At 39.2% G+C, this 23,307-nt stretch overlaps 1 protein-coding gene across 2 annotated transcripts in view; it reads left to right on the top strand.

Moving 5' to 3' along the window:
- Nucleotides 1–12,013: 12,013 nt before the first annotated feature.
- Nucleotides 12,014–23,307, top strand: part of AKAP10 (A-kinase anchoring protein 10) — an 86,503-nt gene continuing 75,209 nt past the window's right edge. Inside the window, exons 1-2 of one of the 2 annotated variants that reach the window (XR_014019376.1) lie at nt 12,014–12,382; nt 20,482–20,529. Coding sequence is in view for 1 of the 2 variants with exons in the window: in XM_081271513.1 (XP_081127639.1) it covers nt 12,295–12,382; nt 20,482–20,529 (136 nt within the window). In the remaining variant the exon portion in view is untranslated. The remainder of the gene's footprint in view (nt 12,383–20,481; nt 20,530–23,307) is intronic. The other variant, XM_081271513.1, reaches the window with a different exon arrangement.

Here is a 23,307-nt window from a genome sequence, read left to right as displayed (position 1 = left end):
TATAGTGAAGCAAAGAAAACTGCACTTTCAGAATGCCTACCAAGTGTCAGGACTTTCATAGTTTACCTCCTTACAGGATGGTGACAAGGTCATGTCACCAGTGTTCAGGAAAGACTGAACAAAACCAAGACCCCCACTCCAGCTTTCTGAACCAGCACTTGATCAGCTCCTGAGTGCATCTTGCTGCCCCTCCAGGTCAAGAGTATCAAAAAAGTTTACCAAAAACATCACATAGATTCACAGGGCACAGGGCACTCCCTGTAAAGTGGACTGGTGGAGTGCTCTGAGCATTAGATTCCCATTTAACTTCAACTTCTTCCTTTGGTGTTTGGGATGTCATATTTTGTTGCTTAATGTCTTTATCAATTTAAAATGTTCAACTTTGTATATGGTTTTGAAATTGGATTATGTGTACATTTTTACTTAGTTTGCATTTTTGTCAAATTATGGTTTGAAGGTTCTTTCAGAACTTACTATTATTCTATAACAAGCTTGCCCTTGTCCAGTGTTTGTTTATAGGCTATTTACTTTTCAAGTTGAAAAAAAAAACATTTTCTCAATTGTAAATTTCTTTTCTGTCCATATGTGATATCTCTAGTAGCTGAGGGAAAAAAATGCTTTCAACATGCAAAATTCCCTAAAGGTACTCTGTGGGCACTCTCCTCAGGTGTTAGCATGGATTCCCAAAGCTACGTTGCTGTAGCTGTACTCTTGGCCACTCTGCTGTTCTTTGGTTCTGCCGTCCTTTCACGTATCGCCAGATCTCTGATTATCCCTTGATTTCAATGGAATGTTAATATTGTTGCCAGCATAGCAGATACAGTGGAAGTCTTGTAGTAATGAGATTGTGTCATAATTTAGAGTTTAAAATGAACTGAGGTTTATATATACTGAGGAGGGTTCAGGTGTCAAACTCTTGGAAAATCAATGTCCCATATTCCAAACACTAGAAAATACAAGGGAAGATAGAGTAAAAGAAGGTTAGGTAAACTTGCAAAATATTTTACTGTTTTTCTCTAAATATGAGGAAGTTTGAGATTGTGATCTGGATCCACCAGAGGGAACTAAGAATTAATTCAGAACTAAGAATTAATTTGTAAGAAAACATTTCGATTATGTAACATCCAATGTATGCAATAAATGACTTATTGATAGAAGAATGAATGGATTAGCAGAACAATAGTGGGACCATTATAGAAAAAAAAAACTACAGGGTGTGTTTATCATTTTCAGTGCCATTGTTTTAACAGCATAACAGAATTTTGTCTTTCCTTTTTACCCCCTGGGAACTTGGTGCTTACTAAAATGTTCACTGTTCTCTTAAGAAGAACAGTGGTATAGATGTGCAGGTTCCCTGATACAGTTTCCATTTTTTTTTTAATATTTATTTTTAGTTTTCGGCGGACACAACATCTTTGTTGGTATGTGGTGCTGAGGATGGAACCCGGGCCGCACGCATGCCAGGCGAGCGCGCTACCGCTTGAGCCACATCCCCAGCCCCAGTTTCCATTTTTAATATGTTGTTCCATTTTTTTTCCTTTCTTCTGAGTAGATTGCTAACTGTGCCAAATTTATGTAATGGTGTTTGTAATGTGGAAGAATAATAATGACAGAACCGATGCACATGCTGTTCTGTGAAAACAAGCAGTCAGGACAGAGCGTCCATCTCCAAATGAAAGGGCTGATCTGTTTATTCACTTTGGAGGTTGGATACTTTATTCTTTCTTTCCCTCATCGTTTTCACTTTTCCCTCCAGATTCTAATTAGTTTTCATATTTTTTAGATAACTAATATAATCAGTACAATTTATGCTTTAAATACTGTGTGCTTTAAAAATGAAAATGAGACCAGTTTGTCTGCTAAGAAGTTGATTTTAGGGTATACAAGAATATCAAGAAGAGATATGTAATGGTGTTAATTCTAGATGTCTTCTGGAAGTCACCTGTATTTCTATTTAATGAAAAGTAAGTTAGAATACTACTTGTCCTTCACAGTAGTCTAATAATGGGTAGTAAGTCCTGTCCTGGAAGAATGTACCTATTACCCGGTGCAATATTTTATTAGCATAGAATTGTGGCCATATGTCTCTGATTTTCTGAGATGAGCCTAATTTTAGATATTTGGTTTTGTTCATAGACCATCTGATCCTACATTTTTTTTTTTTACACACGAGAGTTCATTTGTCAGAGTTGACAAATAAAGGCACATTGTTCCATAGACAGAGAGAGAAGGATCCTACTTTAAAAAAAATTGTTTTAGTTGGAGTTGGACACAATATCTTTATTTTATTTTTACGTAGTGCTAAGGATTGAACCCAGCGTCCCTCACGTGCTAGGCGAGCACTCCACTGCTGAGCCACAACCCGATCCCCTATCTGATCCTACTTTTTGGTTTTGGAAATATAATCATTGTTCATTTGGTTTTCCCAAGTAGAACTCTCTTTTATCCATATTGATCATAACAACATTTATCCCAGACCAGGATTGGAAACTGATATGGGTATTACCTGTGTTTTCTTAGTGTTTTATTTCACAGTTACATTTTCCTTTTTAAAAAAATGAAAATATGGTGCCTTCCCTCTCTCCAGGAAGATTGGCAAAGAGTTGTGAGGATGGCCATAGGTCTGAGCCTAAGCAACTCTATTTTTAAAACTCCAGTTTGAAACCTGCAGTCTCATCAGGCACACCTAAAGAGGAGCCCTCCAGTATGGCCCTGGGGCACAAAGTCACTTCCCCCCACCCTGATAAACTCAGAGTAAAGCCACAAGCAAGCTGTCCTCCCCCGATAAGATGGAAAGGGGAAAAGATCAGGGTGGGGGCCACCAGACCAGATGTTTTAACCCCAAATGATGTCACTGAGAAATCCAGTGGCAACTGATAAGGATTGAAAGGGGGGGTCAAAAGCCCCCAAACTTAGTATAGAGCAAATGAATAGTCATTCAGCCAGCCCATACCCATGCCCTCACACTGAGAGCCTGATGAAGACCGGGGCTGACATCCCAACACTTCTCATTGTCCCTGATCCTCTGCATTTTCCTCACCGCTTTCAAACTCTACAGCCACATCTTGACCCTGGTGATAGCCACAGCAACGTCTCCCTAAGACCTTCTCCTCAGCCATCAGCTCCACCCCAGGAGAAGCCTGCTTTGGTTCCTGATCTGATCACCGGAGTCTGAGTGAGTGTGCATCTGCTGGACTTAAAACTTATCTTTACTTTGTTCATTTACTTTTATGTGGTGCTGAGGATGAAACCCAGTGCCTCAAACGTGGGAGGCAAGCGCTTTTACCGCTGAGCCACACCCCAGCCACCAGGGCTTGCGGCTTTTGATCTGACACTTGAATTTTAGCACGCAGAGGGAATGTCTGTCATGAGCCTGTGTTTAGGATTGTTTGCTGTGAATTAATTACGTCTATTGCAGTGCCTAGTATTAAGGATTGTCGGTTTTCTTCATTAAGAACCTATAGAATGAAATTGTACTGAGTGATTTGAGTGAATAAAGCATTGAAAAGGGCAGAAACTCATGGACATTATTTATTTCTCCCCCTCGACTGTATAAGTCTTACCTTTTGCCCATCACGACAAGAGTTCCTTTTATTGACTGCTCCTGTGGAGTGATGAGATATGCACTTTACTCTTTTTTTTTAATTTTTATTTTTAATTTTTATGTGGTCCTGAGGATCAAACCCAGTGCCTCACATATTCGAGACAAGCTCTCTGTCACTGAGCCACAATCCCAGTCCCACACTTTACTCTTGAAGGCTCAGTAAAAAGTTTTTCACTTCCTAGTATATCCAGAATAGATCGCATTTGGAACTTAAAAAATTTGCCAAGAAGTTTTTTAATAGATATTAGTGTTGATCCCTCCAGTTCAATGTTATTAGAATAAGTCAAACTGATGTTTATATGCCCACCCACTTCTAAACCCTGTGGCACAGTATATAAAAATGTACCTTAATAATGTTCTTCTAAAAATGGGACAGGGACCTTATTGTTAATCCACGAGGTAAAGAAAAGACCACCGACTCCAATTTTAAATCAAATTAAAGCAAGCTTATAATTCTGACTAGTCGGGACTGTCTCTCCCGAAATCCATGGGTTACAAGACAGTACCCTGGCTCTCTAGGAGAGCAGTTTTATAGCACAAAAAGTTGCAAAAGGGGGGGTGTCTTGAGAACTTACAGATAACAGGATTTTGACAAAGGCAAGTGGTTCAGCACTTAGGGAGTAAATTTAGATCCCAACATCAGAATTTATGAGATGCCATTAGGGTTTCAGAGCGGGTTGTTATCTGGTCAGGGAAAGCCAGACATGGGTGAGTTCAAGGCACAGGCAGGCATTACAAGGAAGTTTAGAAATCGCAGTGTAATGCCAGATTCGTGGGACCCCAATAGACCTCCAGGAGCCGAATCCGATGCAATCACACAAGAGTCTTTATTGCAAGCTCGAGCCTGGACTCACAACCGTTTCCGATGCAGTGGTCCCAGGAAGTGAGTCCCAGTCCTTTGTCCAGTGAGATTTTATAGGTTTTGGGGAGATACTCTATGCATCACAACATCATACAGCAAATCATTCCATACCGTGGGAAAATCAAACAACAACTCTTAACATTGATTTGCACATTCACTGGAGGGAACAAGTTGGGTAGGGGTGATTGGTTAGTGCAAGAGGGGGATTCCTTTGAACTGATTGGTTTAGGCTATGAGGGGTGTACGTGCTAAACTACATGGTTTCCCAACATGTTATCAACCACCATAAACTAGTCATCTGGCATTCCAGGTATTTTCCCTGTCTCATGCTGACTGGTGGTTGCTAGGGGGTTGCTATGAGTCTTCACCTAGCCTAACTGAGTCAGGGACACCTGGCACTGCAGATCTCTCCTGTTATTTGTAGACAAACAACTCAGAAGGGTGGGTATATGCTTAGGAGTGCTCTGTGGGTTTTTCCAAGGATAAGGGTCACGCCCCCTTCCTTGCACAGGCTTTGCTCTGAGGTAGAGGCTGGTTTCTCAAAAATGGAGTCACATTAGTTTCTCAGCAGTAATTTATAGTAAAACAAAAATAAACTTTTCATGACTTTGTGATGAGATGGCTCCCAACCTTAAGATGGAATTAGGCTGGGTTCATCACTTATGTTTTTATAATTTCAAAACAATGTGCTATTAGTTGTTTGCCTCAAGGTAAAGGTTTTAACAAACTGAAAAGTATTTCCCAGTTTCCCCCTGTGCTGTTCCTAACCCATAATGTCCAAGTGTTTTTTGTGTGAAATACATATTTGTGAAATAGATATACCATCAGAGACATCATTCAGAAGTAACTGATGCATTGGCATCTCATTCCTGTTTCTGATATGTGAGGTATATGGTACCTTTTCCTTGATGTTTGCCAAATTTGAATAAAGGCATTTGTATGAAATTACAGAATGTATAGAAAATGTTTTTGGCTTGAAAAATTAACAAATATTTTATGATACACCACAATATACTCTGCCTAAACCAGCACCCTATCTATCTTTTTCCTGTTCTTTACATCTCTATTCCCCATCCTTACTTCCTCTTTTTTTGGGGGTATAGCAGTTCTTTTGTAGCATCATTATAGTTGCAATTTTATGACAGTTGGATGGAAATAGACTGGTATAAATAGTACAGTAGTCACCAATGTGCCTCATTTGCATTAATAAATGCAAAATATACATTTTTATAAAGGGCAAACTGTGTTATGTTTTTATTTGCATTGTATAATATTCTAAGATTATTGTATGTCCTAATTCACATTATAATATAAAATAGCAATTTGTATAAAGGTAGCTTATTAGATTTTAAATTTTTTCCTTTATAAAAATCATCTATCAGTAGGACTAACATTGCCAAATAGTATATGAAATATGAATTTTACTCCATAATTAATTTCTTTTAAAAAACATTTCATATTTCTCTAATAAAAGATGTCCCCCATGTTATATTGTACTATGCACAAATTATATTTTAATGCTATTTCATATCAGCATTTTTAATCTTGGCAAAACTTAACCACTGTTAATGAATGAATGAATGAATGAATGAATTTTTTAAATAAATATTTTTTAGGTGTAGATGGACACAACACAATGCCATTATTTTTAGGTGGTGCTGAGGATCGAACATTGGTCCCACCCGTGCTAGGGGAGCGCTCTACCGCTGAGCCACAATCCCAGCCCCAACCACTGTTAATTTAAATAAAACCTTGTTGTATATGTAACATCATTTGCCCTTCTGTCCCTACCCGCCCTTTGTTCTCTAGTTCTCTCTGGAAGTGCCAACTTCATATATTTTGTAGCACAGCAATAAAATACAACTTTTACACTACAAAAAAAAAAAATTGGGGCTCAGTGGTAGAGCTTTTGCCTAGCATTCATGAAGCCCTGGGTTCAAGACCCAGCACCATAATAACATCAAAGAATTAATCTTTCTGTACATAGTTGATGAGAATTTTAAATTATATCAATATGTATACTCAATTTTTATCTCATAAATCTGAGTTTCTCAGCTTCTTACTAAAAACAGACCAAGTTTTCTTTTTCTATATCAAAAAATTTGAAAAGTATTCTTGAGGTTTTGAATATTTGATTAAAAAAAACTAGAAATTATTTGTAGAATGTTTGTTTTAGAACATCATTCCTTAATTTGCAAGAAGGATTTGCTATAGGAGATTAATTTTATTCAGTGGCTTTAGGATAATTAACTTACTGATTTTATCTCATTGATTTATTGTAACTAATACAGCCAGTATTAAAAAGTCTGAGAGCCAAGTGTGGTGGTATATGACTGTAATTCCAGAGGTTTGGGAAGGTGAGGCAGGAGGATTAAGTTCAAAGCTTAGTTTTAGCAACTTTAGTGAGGCCCTCAGTAATTTAGGGAGACTCTGTTCCAAAATAAGAAATAAAATGGGCTAGGAATGTGCCTCAGTGGTTAAGCACTTCAATCCACGGTACCAAAAAAAAAAAAAAAAAAGAAAGGAAAATATTCTGAGAAGTCCTTTAAAATAAGTTACATAATTAAGGGTACTTCTTCTGATCAGGATTTATATTTTACATGTAAATTAAAGTGACTCAGATTAATTTGGAGATACAATGCAGAGAATCAGTGTGTCATGGCCAAGTATTCAAGCTAATGGAAGTATTCTGTTTTTTTTTTTTTAGTTGTAGTTGGACACACTACCTTTATTTTTATTTATTTTTTTTTTATGTGGTGCTGAGGATCGAACCCTCGCATATGCTGGGCGAGGGCTCTCCTACTGAGCCACAATCCCGGCCCTTGTTACTGATTTTTTTTTTATATAAAATTTTTTTTTTTTAGAGAAAGAGAGAGAGAGAGAGAGGGGGGGTGGGGAGAGAGAGGGAATTTTTAATATTTATTTTTTAGTTTTCGGTGGACACAACATCTATATTTTATTATTTTTATGTGGTGCCGAGGATCGAACCCAGCACCTCGCGCATGCCAGGCGAGCGCGCTACTGCTTGAGCCACATCCCCAGCCCCAATTTACTTGTATTCTTGATAATTGCCATTCTGACTGGAGATGGAATCTCAGTGTAGTTTTAATTTTCATTTATCTAATTGTTAGAGATTTTGAGCATTTTTTCACATATTTTTGACCATTCTCATTTCTTCTGTGGAGTGCCTACTCAGTTCCTTTGCCTGTGTATTTTTTTGGGGGGGTGCGGGGTGTTAAGCTTTTTGAGTTCTTTGTATATCCTGGAGATTAATACTCTATTTGAGGTCATTCTCTTATGCCCAACAGACATCCTATTCTAGAATGTTAGCTATTTGACTATTAGCTAGAGGTGGAAGGAAGGAAAGGAGAAATCTTCAACACTGCCTTTGGTGTCAGACTGACAGTGGTTGAAATTCTGTCTCTCTCTTACTTGTCTTGTGATTCTGGAGAAGTTACACTGAGCCTCAGGCCATCCTTTGTAAATCAGGGGTTATAGTGGCAACCATCTCACAGGGTTTCATTTTTGCGGGGGTGGGGAGCAGGGGTGAAAGATTAAGTATAATCCTGATTATAAAGTGCTCAGTATACAGAGGGCATGTTTTAAGCACTACTTAGTAAATAATGACAGCTTTTATTAGCTGACTGGGACATCTTCAGCTGACTGGGGGAATAAAAGCAACTTCAGAATTTCTAGTAGAAAAGACTCATGGGCAGCAATCACATTGGGGAAGGCACTGCTTCTACACTGATTCTGTGCCTAGCTGGAGAAAATGAGGATGGGTTTGAGAAGATGTGGAGGAATTAGAGTCTTCCCCTTCAACCCTATAAGCACTTCTCTTATCCCAGAGATACACAGGGGATTTCTCTAACAGTCCCTTCCCCTGAGTTTCCCCCATCCAACCACCTAACTGGGCTACAAATACAAAATAGCCCCTACAAAGCGAAGGAAGGGAAAGAGAGGAATATTGAGCTTTCTTGCTAGGAGTGTGGATGCCCTATTCTTGTGGCCCTCTGCTAGAAAACCACTTGTTTCCCTTGGACTTGTTACCAGGATCACAGAAACTGACTTTGGGGTACACACAGACTAGGTTCAGCCACTCATCTCAAAAAAAAAAAAAAAAAAAAAAAAAAAACCCTTGGAGAAGTTGATGGAATTGAATTTAATTTCAGTGTGCCACGCCAGGAAGACAGATCTAAGGACCACTTTGGGGATGTTGGTGTTACCACTGTTTACCGGTTTACCTTATTTTATTAAAGGACAGTAGAAAAGACTTCTCCCCAGAGGAAGAAGGGGACCCAAGAGGTGGAATCCGTGGAAGGGCAAGATCTTCCCTCTTTTATAACTAAGGTCTTCTTTCAGCTTTCCCGCATTCCTGTTGGAGTTTACTGTTATCTTGCAGTGATGGAATGTAGTTGGGAAGGCCCAAAGGGTGGGAGACAGGTGGGCCGAGGGAGTAATCTGGGCAGGGAGGACTTTTGGATTAGCACCTCCAGGTTTTCTGGGAGCTGCTTCATTAACATTTCCTTGGGATGGGTTCTGGGCCTTGGGGACATTTTCAATTCCCCTTTCCCTGGACTCCATTCTCAACATGGCCTTCATTCTCGATTTTACTCCATATTAGACCCGATTTACCTAACTGTACTAACTACCTATCTTTAAATCTGGCTTCATTGGTAGTAGCTCTGAGGTTATAAGAAGGAAAGAACAAAGGCAAAAGCTGTAAAGTTTGTGTAATATGTAGAGTCTTCTCAGTTTGTGGGGTTGGGTGAGCCAATATTCATTTGGCGTCAAGGGAGTAATCTCCATTTACTTCACCGGATGTTTATCTATCAGGCCCAGTGATCCTGAACTTTAAGATAAATTGAGGGAAAAAGCCAGGTGCCATGGTTCATGTGTGTAACCTCAGCAATTCAGGAGGCTAAAGCAAGAGGATTTCCAGTTCAAATCCAGCTTCAACAACTTAAGGAGGCTCTAAGTAACAGCAAGATTCTGTCTCAAAACAAAAAAATATAAAGGGCTGGGGATGTAGCCCCTGGGTTCCAAGCCCCAGTACCAAAAGCAAAAACAAAAAACCTGGAGGGAAAGTACAACTTCAGAAAAAGACAGGTCAGGGAGACAAAATGGTGTTATTTAGGTTAATAAGTCAATCTTCCTTTAGGCTCATGTGATAGAGAAATCCCACTTAGCACTTCAGGTTAGCTCTTCTCTAACTTCAGTCAATCTCTCTTCAGATATGAGGTTTTATTGGTCACAGACAAGGGGTATCTTTTCCTGGTTCCCCCATCAAGCCCCCCAAGTGCATATTGGCTTCCAAATGTACCTTCAACCTTGGGGGACGCTGGTCAGAATTCACTCTGCTGAAGCTGGAGGAAACAGATGTTCAGTTCAGCATCAGCTCACACAAGCATCCAGGGCCTCAGTCAGTCTTTTCTGCTCCGATATCCCTCCTCACCCAGGAAGATACTTGGCCTTGAAATCTTTTTCTTTTCTTTTAAATATTTTTTATAATGGATATAATGGTGTATTACGAATTGTAATGCAAAAATAAATAAATAAATATTTTTAGTTTTTTTTAAATATTTATTTTTTGGTTAGACACAATACCTTTATTTTGTTTATTTATTTTTATGTGGTGTTGAGGATTGAACCCAGGGTCTCGCACACGCTAGGCGAGCGCTCTACCACTGAGTCACAACCTCAGCCCTATTTTTTAGTTTTAGATGGACACGATACCTTTATATTTATGTGGTACTGAGGATCAAACTCAGTGTCTCACATGTGCCAGGCAAGCACTTTGCCACTGAGCCACAACCCAGCCTGCACAGTGACTTTTTTCTGTGCAGTATGTTTCCTCCATATCAAAACTAAGTCTAAGTATCATTGCTTATCTGGAGGGTTTAGCACAGTACCTGTGTAAAATAAGTTTTGGGAAATGTTAGCTTTCATGGCCTTTCATGCACTTGGAAACATGCCTTGAAATCAAATAGGCAAATCTATTAACCTGATCAAATAATATGGAAAAGATCCCAGGTTCTAAGTAGTCTCATTACAGGTTTCAAGGCCTTCTGGAAACTGGGACTGTGAAGGCCTTCCTTCAAACTCTAATTCTTGTGATCAAGTCAGAAAGATTTCAGACAAGTCATTCAGAGTAACAGGCAAGGATTTTATTACAAGGGATAGGAAAGGGGAAAAGGGAACAAGTTCAAGGGAAAGGGTGAGTCCTCTGAAAGGAGAGGGACAACTTGCCTCTCTTGTACTCCAGTTTTATTGGGGATCCGAAAGAAATTTCCTGGGAGTCCTGCCCAGGTCTACCTCTTGACTTGACTGACAGAAGTATGACATCAGACTTTCAAGTCCCCCCTCCCTTGACAACTCAAGGTCATTTTGGCTCATATTGACTAATTCTAATTGGATTCTTAGCCAAAAATTGTTATGGATTTTAGGCCAGGAGGAATTATTCTTATCTCTCTGGATTCCGGGATCTGATCGGTGAAAAGGGTCACAAAACTCTCCCCCTTCGGGGTAACTCGGGTTCCTCTTATTGACAACATTTCAGGCCTGCATTTCTTCTGCACATAACAGGTAGTTTGCTAAGGAATATGAAATATCCTGACCACTTGAGCCACGTAGGGCAGCAGGTAAATAGCTTCTTGGAAAAGAAAGCATGTTGGGACCCACACAGCAGGCCCATTTGATAGAATTATTTTCTTAACCTGTTCCCACCACTCTCATCTGTTTGTCCCCTATCAGTCTTAGTACTGGTCAATGAGCAATCTTGGGCATGTTACCTCCTCTTCTGTATCTGTTTCGCTGTCTGTCCCATTATAGACTTAATTGATTTTAAAAAACCCTGAGAATGTATATTGGCTGGCTCCTTCCCTGCAGCTACAATCATCACCCACTCTAAGTGCATTTACTGAATGTTGAGGGTTAGCACTACAGGTGGAGAGGCTTTATTCTTTCTGCTTTAAGAGTCGAGGGAGGGTCAGAAGATTCACAGGTAAATGACATTCAAATAAGACTTGAAAAAGATATTTACTGGAGGCTTTTAGGTCGCTGTCCTTTTCAAATTTAACCATTCTTCGAGATCGCATTCTGAAAGCAAGTCTACTTCCTTTTATTCCCTATGGTAACTATGACAGAGGGAGGGAGGCTTTGGAGCTGCATAAAGCAGATTATTCCTCCTATTCCCCATTTAGGGTCGACTATTACCTAGAACCCGCCAGCCAGGTCAGCCCTGGGGAAACAGAGGCTGAGAGTGCAAAGTAGTATAAGCCGGCCAGCATCCCTCGGCAAACTCTGAGGAACAGGAGGTGCGGCTGAGCTGGCTCTGCCTTTTGGAAAAGCAAGCTCTGCAACGTGCCCCACGGGCTAGGAGCTCCGCACCCGAGGCGCGCGCTTTCCCAGCTCCAGGGCGGGCTCCTGTTCCAGGACTAAATACTCGGTCTCAGTTTGACCCGCGTCCCATCTAGAGCCAGCGCCAGCGGACTTAAAACCTCACCGGGAACCCGGCTACTTGCCGAAACCCGTGCTGCAGCAAAGAGGCTCAAAGCCGCACGCGCGCAGAGTCACGTGGGCGGTGCGGGAGCTCTCCAGCACCCACGGGAGGAGGTGGGGAGCAGGGGGCGGGGCTGGCGGACGGGCCTCCCGTGAAGCCTCGCGCGGGGAAGGACCGGAACTCCGGGCGGGCAGCTTGTTGATAATATGGCGGCAGGAGCTGCTTGGGCATCCCAAGAAGGCGGTGGGGCCCACACCTGGAAGAAGGGTCTCTTTTCTGGCTAGTGCTACAGCTCCTGCGGACCCGGAAGTCCGGGCCAGTTGCTGAATGAGGGGAGCAGGGCCCTCCCCGGGACAGTCCCCCCGCGCCCTCCGCCCCGACCCGGGCCCCGCCATGTCCTTCTTCCGGCGGAAAGGTACCTGAGGGGGCGCCGGCGGGGGGCCAGGCTGGGCCTCTGGGGCGGCGGTGGGACCTTTGGCCCTGCGAGGGCTTCCTTCAGGGCGGCTGCCAGGCCCTTGGTGAGGCGCTCGCCCTCTGCTCAGACGCCCCCTGATGCCTTGCTGTGCTCCGGGACTCTGCAGGGAGGGAGAAGGCGGCGGCCTCGCGCGAGGTCAGAGGGGGAATGGTCGCGCCTGTCCAAAAGTGTCTCCTGAAACCCACGGAAGTTGGTGCTTGTTTGCTTAACGACTTTCCAGGGTTTTTTGTTCTTGTTGTTTTTGCGTACTGTGGATCAAGATCGAGGAAAAGCATTTATACCTTTTGACGGAAGTTTCTGGCTCTTCCGAATATTGAGGGTTTAATGCCTGAAAGCAACATGTGAAAAATAGTTTTTTTCCAACCAGTGCTCGTTTCCAGTTTCCTCTTTTTTTTTGGGGGGGGGAGGAGGGATGGGGGAACTGCTGTTCCTAAAATAAAACGACTTACTGCTGAAGTTTCTTAATGAGGAAGACCGCTTCTTTTGATGACTTAGCAAGTTTATTAGTTACTGGAACCCTGTCTTTACGAAAGAACTACTTATATTTCTGATTTTTAGTTGTAAAAGGTGCCCAGTTATTAAGTAGAGGCATCATGATTTTGGTCCTGGGAAAGGTCATTGCATTTCATTAAAAAAATACATATCGAAAGAGAACAAGTGAGAGTTTTTTATGATGGTAATGGTTAGTGTGTCAATTCTTGTTTCAAAGGAAAGGTTCCAGGTTTGGTTTGGGGGGGGGGGGACTAAATCATGGACTTGGGTTCACAAGACAGCTCATTTACTAACAATGTAAACTGATTTAGGCCAATTAACCCACTTTTTCACTCTTTTCTCAGTGGAGAATCAGGTGATTCCTAAAGGCTCTATTGAACTCTGACTAAAAAATTCGTCTTCAGTGGTTACAAGGTTTTAGTAACTGATGCTGGGTGATGAATGAACGAAACAGTACTGAGAGGATGAAACTGGTAAAATGATAGGATGCTTTATAAAGTTCCTAGGTAGAGAGAATGTATAGTTTATGTTGAAGTAGTTAGGATTTTTGTTGTTTGTTTTGTTTTGGGGAAAGAAAGCATTCAAAGATGGGGCTAATTAGGTGTTGCACAACATATTCTTGTCTCTATCCTCTACAATCTGCCAGGCACTTTGCTAGGACCTCATGATTAAGCACTCAACAAGAAAAAGCCCTACTGTATGAGTGTGTGTATCTCTTTGTGTTTACAAATTGAATAAAGTGTAATGAAAGAGTAATTTAAGAAAACCATATTTTGGTTAGATGTTAGGGAGAACTCAGCAGGTGATGTTGAAATATAAAGCCCAAAGGATTAGTGAGTAGGAGGTAACTTTAGAGAGGACTGGGAAGAGCACTTGAGACAAGAGAATAAAGAGCTTGGTGTGCTCTTCAAGAACAGAAAGAAGGCTACTGTGACTGGGGCATGGAGAGGTAGGCAAAGATCAGATGATTGAGAACTTTATAGGTGTGGTTAGGTTTCATTTTAAACACAAAAAGAATATTTTAAAATTCTTTGAAGAAGAATGATTCGGTATGTTTTAAAAAGATCATTTTAGATGCATTTTGGAGACTGGATGTGGCAAGATTAGAAGCTAGAAACAGTCTTATTAGGGATCCCATCTAGGCCTTAAATGCCATCTTTAAATACTACCTATGTGTTTATGACTCCTAAATTTACACCTCCAGCTTGGTTCTTCACCCCTAAATACAGACCAGTTGTTGGTCTGCTTTTTATCTCTACTTGACAAGTTTATTTACAATATCTAAAATTTAACTTCAGATTTAGTCCTTCTAAACCTGTTCTTCATATTTTTGGTCTTTTAATGATGCTCTGACTTAAACTTTGGTACATTGTTGCCCCCCTCCCTTCTCTCCTACTGTATATCTGATCATCAACAAATTTGTTAGAACTATCCCAGGTCGTGGCCAAATCCAACCACTTTTCACCATTCTCACCCTGGTCTAGGATTGGGGAAAGAAAGCATTCAAAGATGGGGCTAAATAGGTGTTGCACAACATAGTCTTATCTCTGTCATCTCCAGTCTGTCGGGCACTATGCTAGGACCTCATGATTAAGCACTCAACAAGAAAAAGCCCTACTGTATGAGTGTGTGTATCTCTATGTGTTTACAAATTGAATAAAGTGTAATGAAAGAGTAATTTAATGTTAAACTTTTCTTCCTGCTCTTCCTCCCTGTTCTGTTCTTAGTTGCTCTCATTATATCAAAGAAGACATTTGGTATTTGTTTTTTAGGGATTGGCTAGCTTCACTAAGCATAATCTGCTCTAGTGCCATCCATTTCCCTGCAAATTCCGTGATTTTGTCGTTTTTTAGTGCTGCGTAATACTCCATGGTGTATAAATGCCACATTTTTTTTATCCATTCATCTATTGAAGGGCATCTGGGTTGATTCCACATTAAACAGAGACATGAGGCGGTAGGGAAAGGGAGAAAAAAAGGGAAATCACATGGAAATGGAGGGAGACCCTCATTGTTATACAAAATTATATATAAGAGGTTATGAGGGGAATGGGATAACAAACATGGAGGGAAATGAATTACAGTAGATGGGGTAGAGAGAGAAGATGGGAGGGGAGGGGAGGGGGGATAGTAGAGGATAGGAAAGGTAGCAGAATACAACAGTCACTAATATGGCAGTATGTAAAAATGTGATGTGTAACCGATATGATTCTGCAATCTGTATTTGGGGTAAAAATGGGAGTTCATAACCCACTTGATTCTAATGTATGAAATATGATTTGTCAAGAGCTTTGTAATGTTGTGAACAACCAATAAAACAAAACAAAACAAAACAAAAAGAGTAATTTAAGAAAACCATCCTCTTTGTTTAAATTGAGTGGCTAAGACAAGCCCTATGAGGAGATGTCATTTGAATCTCAGTTTAAATGTTAAGAGAGGAAGCAGCATTATTTTGCTATAGCCTTGTGTTTGGTTTCCCTTCCATTTTTCATTCATTTGTTATATTTTCAAAAGAGATGCACAGAAATAAATCCAGGTTATATATGGGAACTGGGTATGTTAAAAAGAGTTCCTAGGGGCTAGCATTGTGATTCAGTGGTAGAGCGCTTGCCTGGCACATGTGAGGTCCTGAGTTCAAGCCTTAGCACCACATAAAATAAATGAATAAAATAAAGCTATTAAAAAAAAGTTCCTAGTCAGTTGGGAAAGGATGAATTAGTAAATGATACTGGTTTTCTATGTAGCAGGAAAAAAAAAAGAAGTCCAATATATAGCAGGGGACAGCAGGCTTTTTCTGTAAAGGACCGGAAAAGTAAATACTTCAGGATTTGCAAGCATTATACTCTCCTCTAGCTTTGTGGCTATAGGCATTGTTTAAACAAATGGGCATGGCTGTGCTACAGTAGAACATTATTTATAAAAAATGTGGTAGGCTAGTTTTGACCCATGAGCAATGGTTTCTTGATCCCTGATATACAGAAATAAATTCCAGGTAGATAAGAGCCCTAAATATGGAAAAGCAAGCTGAAATCATAGAACACAGAAGGAAAAATCTGACCATGGAATAGAAAGGATATATTTTTTTTATTGCCTTTTTTTTTTTTTAGGTGGACACAATATCTTTATTTTTTTGTGGTGCTGAGGATCGAACCCAGTGCCTCACGTATGCCAGACGAGCGCACTACTACTTGAGCCACATCCCCAACCCAGGAAAGGATATTTAAAAAAAAAATCAGTCTAACCCCAGCAACTCGGGGAGCCAGATCCTGCCCCAACATTAAAAAAAAAAGGACTGGGGGCTGGGGATGTGGCTCAAGTGGTAGCCCGCTCGCCTGGCATGCGTGCGGCCCGGCCCGGGTTTGATCCTCAGCACCACATACAAAACAAAGATGTTGTGTCTGCCGAGAACTAAAATAAATAAATATTTAAAAATCTCTCTCTCTCTCTCTCTCTCTCTCTTTTTTTTTTTTTTTTAAAGGACTGGGAATATAGTTCAGTGATAAAGCTCCCCTGGGCAAGCCCCTCAACAACAACAAAAAACCCAAAATCCCCACAAGAGCCAGGTGTCAGCTCATGCTTTCAATTCCAGCTGCATGGGAGACTGAGATGAAAGGACAGCAAATCAGGGCTAGCCTGGGCAACTAAGGGAGACCCCCTTCTTAAACAAAATAACATAGTCTGTAATGTTAATCTAGCTACTTAAAAAACAAACAAACAAAAACAAAACAAAAAAACTTCCATACAATAAAATATGCCTAGGATAGTTGTTATACAAATAACAAAAAGGTTTAATATGTGTAGACTTAAAAGGACATGAAAGGGGCTGGGGATGTGGCTCAAGCGGGAGCGCGCTTGCCTGGGATGCGTGCGGCCCGGGTTCGATCCTCAGCACCACATACCAACAAAGATGTTGTGTCCACTGAGAACTAAAAAATAAATATTAAAAATTCTCTTTCTCTCTCTCTCTCTCTCTCTCCTCTCTCACTCTCTCTTTAAAAAAATGTAAAAAAAAAATAAAGAATAAATAGTTTCTATTAAAAAAAAAGGACATGAAAGAGGCAGATCATGAGAGGAAGTCTCAGTGGTCAATAAACACGAAAGGTGTCTAATCTCAAGGAAATTAAGTTAAAACATCAAATAGCATTTCAAAACTAATAACTTGGCAGAAATTAAAAATACTAAGGATGAGAATATGAAAGCCTGGCTTGGTGGGGCAAGCCTATGATCCCAGTGACTCGGGAGACTGAGGCAGAAGAATTGCAAGTTCAAAGCCAGCCTCAACAATATAGCGAGGCCTTACACAACTCTGCAAGACACTGTCTCTAATAAAATATTTTTAAAAAATATTTTAAATAAATACATTTTTGTTTATTTTTATGTAGTGCTGATGATTGAATTTATGGTCTCACACGTGTGGGGCAATCGCTCTACTACTGAGCTACATCCCCAGCCCTAATAAAATATTTTTAAAAAGGGCTGGGGCTGGGGTTGTTGTCAGTGGTAAAGCACTCACCTTGCACGTGTGAGACCCTAGGTTCGATCCTCAGCACCACATAAAAATAAATAGGCAAAATAAAAATATTGTGTCCATGTATAACTTTAAAAAAAGGGGGGGGGGCTGGGGATGTGGCTTAGTGGGTAAGTGCCCCTAGGTTCAATCCCTGGTACCTTAAAAAAAAAAAAAAAGAAGAAGCATGGCTTTAGTTGTATAAATTGGTTCAGTGTTTTCATTAAAATGTAATAATTGAGCCAGCGCAGAGGCACCTGCCTGCAATCCCAGTAATCTGGGAGGCTGAGGCAGGAGGATTGCAAGTTCAAGACCAGCCTCAGCAATTTAGTGAGGCCCTAAGTAATTTAGCAAGCCCGTCTCAAGTTTAAAAAAATAAAAATGTGGCTCAGTGGTTAAGCGCCCCTGTGTTAAATCCCCAGTACCAGAAAAACAAAACAAAACAAAAAAACCCCACAATTTGTTATTTAGTAATTTCATTTCAAGGAATTTATATTAGATTCTTGCATATATCATAGGAAAACTGTACTAGAATGTTTATCACATCGATGTTGTATGTGAAAATTAGAAATAAAGTACATGTTTAATAATATAAAAGTGGGTAAATATATAAAGGAATTAGGTGTGTAAAATAAACTAGAGCTACATGAATGAACTAGAACTGCATTTATAGGTGTCATGTTGAATGAATACAAGTCAGATATGTATTGAATACTGTTTACGTATTTTATTTTTTTGTTGGGGATTGAACCTGGGAACTCAGGCATACTAGACAAGCATTCTACCACTGGATTATGCCCCCCCCCCCCAAAAAAAAAAAAAAACAAAAAACAAACCAACCCTCATTTGTGTAATTTTTAAAGATGTATAGGATTTGCAAGCCTTATGGTGTTGCATTTTGTTGTTGCTTAATGTGTGTATATGTGATAACAGTGTCAGTGGGTTGTATGTACATTTTTATGTTTGAAGTGTAATAGGAGCTCTGATTAGAAGAATTATTTTGAAGGTGGAAAATAGCTGTGGAGGTAGGTATATTTCGGTGGTAGAATCAGTTTTTCTTAGCGTAGGTTTCAGTGTGGGAGGTAAGGGAAAGAGTAGAGAATGTTAAGCATTACTCTCAGATTTTTGGCCTGAGTTTTAGATGGCTGATGGTGTTATTTAATGGGGGAAGATGAAGACTGAGGTAGAAACAGGTTAGAGAAAAGATGATATGTTACCAGACAAGTTAATGGTTAGCTATATGAACTAGAGATGAAAAAAGATTTAGAATGGAGACTTAAAATTTAGGAATTATAACTTATCTGTGGTACTGAAAGAATGGCAACCCTGATCTTTACATATTGTACATGTACTGAAATGTCACTTTGTACCCCATGAATATGTACTATTACTATGTGTGGGTTAAAAATGTATTTTCTGGGCTGGGATTGTGGCTTAGTGGTAGAGCACTTGCCTAGCATGTGAGGCACTGGGTTTGATTTTCAGTACCGCATATGAATAAATAAAATAAAGTCCATTGACAACTAAATTTTTTTTTAATATATTTTTTCAGGGGCTGGGGTTGTGGCTCAGTGGTGGCACACTCGTGTAGCATGCACAGGGCACTGGGTTCGATCCTCAGCACCACATAAATGTAAAATAAAGATATTGTGTTGACCTAAAGCTAAAAAATAATATCATATATATTTAAAAATATATATTTTTTTTCCTAAAAAATGGGGAAGATCAGGTAGAAAATACACATGTATATGGATTAAAAGAAAAGAGGCACCCATACTTTTCCTGAGAAACTCCCAATGGGCAAAGGAGGAGAGGCCAGTAAGGGATAAGAGCTGAGAAATGACTAGAAAACTAGGAGAGTAGGGTGTAACAGGAGGCAAGACATTTCGATGTTTCAAGCGAGAGATTTGTTTGGTTGGTAGATGCAGCTCTTCACCAATTACTCTGCATTTCCTATTTTTGTGATCAGTACCTGAGATGCTCTTACTTATTTTCTCCATTGCTGGTCTCTGCACACTTGCAGGTAGACTTCTTTATGGAAGGATCACTGCCTTTACTGAGACAGAAGAGAATCTGGCACATGCTAGGCACTCAAATTGTTAGTGGATTAACACTCAATGAGATACTCTTGAGAGTTATTTCCTCCTACTAGCATTTAAACTTTTAATATTTCCAAGCACAAGTAGAGAGATGGGCAAATTTTGGGATTTCTTATTTTGATAATCTTTTCATGATGGGTTTACAGACTATTGTTGAAAGAAAAACAAGAAAAGTGAAGAAGGTTAAAAATAGTCTTCTATCAGATCCTGTAATGGAGTTCACACTTGGCTTGACTTCCTTTCTTGGATGTTATATTGTTAGCTTATCTGCAGTAGACTTTTTCACTGTTTTGTGTAATAGAGGAAAAATTATATGATCACTTTAGAGACAACTTGTTAGATCTTGAATGTTAGGAGGTTTAGAATGTAAGTTTAGAATGTTTGCCTTTTATTGGCATGGGGCGGGGGATTCAGAAGTAAGATGATATACAACCAAAGAAATCTTTTTGTTTACTATGCTTATAATACCCAGTACAATGGATGGCATGTGGTAATAATATTAGTTAACATTTATCCTAAATTTACTTTTAGTTAGTCTTCAAATGCCCTTTACAAGTGTTTATTTTTTCATCATAAGCTAAGGTAGGTTTTATTATTGACCTATTTTTTTATTAATCAGGGAGATTAAGACACAGTGAAGGAAAGTAACTCATTCATGGTTAATAAGTGGGAGAGGCAGAATTTGAACACAGGTGTTGTGACCACATGGTTTCCCCATACACAATGCCCAGTGTTTTTTGACTGAATGCTGTTCAGAGGTCACTTTCTTAGAGAAAGTTTTCCTGATAGCTGCATTACCCTGTCCTGCTCCAAGGCCATTAGTCCATTTTTCTGGAACTTCCAATACTCATGTGTTAGAATAAAGCTTCTCTGAGTTTTACAATGTATAGCAGGGATCTCTTTGACTACAGAAGTTGGTTATGATTCACTTTTGTCTTCTAGTGAAAGGCAAAGAACAAGAGAAGACTTCTGATGTCAAGTCCATTAAAGGTGAGTTCATCCAAAGTGATGTCTTCACATTTATGAGCTTTTTAATTACATTTATGAGCTTTACATTTATTAGTTTTTTAATCCTGTTATCTTCTCCCTTTTGGCATTAATCATTTCTTTTTAAATTATTATCGTATTTTAAATTATTATCATATTTTTAAATTATTTATGATTGTGACTTATTTCCTTCTTTAACCTGTAACTCCTTAACAACTATCACATAATAGTCTTTTTTTTTTTTTTAAAGAGAGAGTGAGAGAGGAGAGAGAGAGAGAGAGAGAGAATTTTTAATATTTATTTTTTACTTCTCGGCGGACACAACATCTTTGTTGGTATGTGGTGCTGAGGATCGAACCCGGGTCGCACGCATGCCAGGCGAGCACGCTACCGCTTGAGCCACATCCCCAGCCCACATAATAGTCTTTAACAGAGCATTTGGTGGCTACACTAGTGAACCAGCACCCTTTTTATTCATAACACATTTGATTGTTTCCTAAAAAGTGATTAGCTATCTTTATTCACTAAAACAAAACAAAAGACTACTCACTTGAACAGTTTTGACTGCTAAGGGAAAGCACTCCCATTTATAAGGCTTGGTTTTCTGTTTATTCCGAAATGTGAATGATCATTTTAAAATTTATTCAGACAACTTTGTTCTCAATACATTGTCCTTATTTATAGGTTACAGTGCGCTTTTTTTTTTTTTAGATTATAATCTGCTATGTTTTTGACTCATTCCATTAGAGATTGTAATGGGAAAATTACAATGGGAATTATTTCTATAGTCACTAGATATAAATTTTGTAAATGTAACTTAATTTCATCAAATCTGTAGATTGTTACATTTAGATTTTTTTTTACGGTGTTTATCTGTTGTGTAGCTTACATGGAATGTTTATATAATGTTTATTATATATGTTATGTTCAATTTGCCAGAGAAAGAATGATTATAATTTATTATGAATTTTGCAAGATCAGCTTTGTTGTCTATTTTTTATAATTTAAAGCCAGTTGAATCTCACATTAGTTCACCCTGCTTTCTTTAAGCCAAATTGATTGGCACTAATAAAGTCTGAAAGCCCTTAGCCAGCAGAAACTTGTAAAAACTAGATCTGATTGTGTGGAAGGAAGGAACTTTGATATCTCAGGAAGTTAGAACACACCAGTCTTCTACTCCAGACTTTGCCACTGACAGTCTGACCTTGGGAAGTCATGTAACTTTCTTCAGATTCTTCATTTGTAGAATGATGGGATTGGCCTAGCTGGTTTCTAGATTTCTAAATTTAAAATCCAGGCTAAAAAATTTCAAGCTCATATTACCTTGTTGCAGTACATAGTTGGTGCTTCATAATCACTGACTTAATCTTAAAACAATACAAAAATAGTACAGGAAACACCCCTTCAAGAAGTTTGCAGTTTAATTGAGAGGGGGAAGCAGTTTGCAGTCTATGATTAGAAGGACAAGCTTAGTCACAGAACAGTAGCAAATAAAGCAAAATAATAATAGCTACTGTTTGTGGAATATGCCTTTTGTTTTAGTTATTAGACAAAAACTGTGGCTGTAACAGTGAACAAAAAGGACTTATTTTTAATGAAATTGCAAATTGCTACAGGAAAGGAACATTAATCAAATAATCCCACAGGTAATTTGGGCTAGATTAGTAGTAATGGGAATAGGGAGATCTAGACTGATTTGAAAAAAATTTTAGGAGCTAAAATGAATAGAACTTTGTTAATGATTAAATATGAGGTATGAAGGAGAGGGAGATTTAAGGTTAATGGCTACCTTTCTGGCTTGCTAAACAGAACAAAGCTGGAAAATTATATGTTCAGTTTTAGTATTTAGAGGGGTAAGTGCTTTCGAGTTACTAATTTACATATGTTATATGTGCAGATAATTTTAGGGTCTAATTTTTAATCAAAGGATAGAGACTCTATGGTTTAAGTCCTACCTGTTGAAATGTTTCTTTACTAGCTGATAGACCTAGGGCAAACTATTTAATTTCTTTTACACTTGTGTCTTCACCTCTAAAACAGGGATTGCTGGATTATTATGAGAGAAATAAAATATTGTCTTCCCCCAAAAAGAAAGTGTTCATTAAGAAACCAGTATAGTGCCTAGTAATATATAGTAGATTCTCCATTGGCAGCTATTATCTAGTTTTAGCATAGTAGTCCCTCAGAGTTGAATTAGTCAAATTAAGAGAAGTATTGCAAGGAGTTCAGATGAGTTTGCAATTAATAAATAATTTCTGAAGTTGAGGAGAAACTTATGAAAATGAGACCTACCTTGTATAAAAGTTGAAAAGTTTGAATGAAAGAGATGATTCTTTCCCTGCCGGCTTAGCATTTTATTATTTCTCCTCCTCCTCTCTTTCTTATTTCTTCTTCCTTCTTTCTTTCTTTTCTTCTTCTTCTCCTTCTCCTTCTTTGGATTTGAACACGGGGGCCCTCAGCCACTGAGCCACATCCCAGCCCTATTTTGTATTTTATTTGGAGACAGGGTCTCACTGAGTTGTTTAGCTCCTCACTATTGCTGAGGCTGTTTTTGAACTTGTGATCCTCCTGCCTCAACCTCTCAAGCTGCTGCTGGGATTACAGGTGTGGACCACTGAGGCTGGCTAGCATTTTATTTCTTTGAGTGTATATTGTTCAGGAGAGCTTCACGTAAGAAAAGGGAAATACTTGCAGGAAGATTGAGATAATATTTAGAGGGTCCTTAATGGCCAGAAAAGAAAGTAGAGACAGAAAATGGAGTCAACATGGCTACTTACTGGT

This window comes from Spermophilus citellus (genome assembly GCF_964194105.1).
Source record: "Spermophilus citellus genome assembly, chromosome: 17".
NCBI classification, from domain to species: Eukaryota; Metazoa; Chordata; class Mammalia; order Rodentia; family Sciuridae; genus Spermophilus; species Spermophilus citellus.
This window is presented reverse-complemented; position numbering and strand designations above follow the sequence as displayed.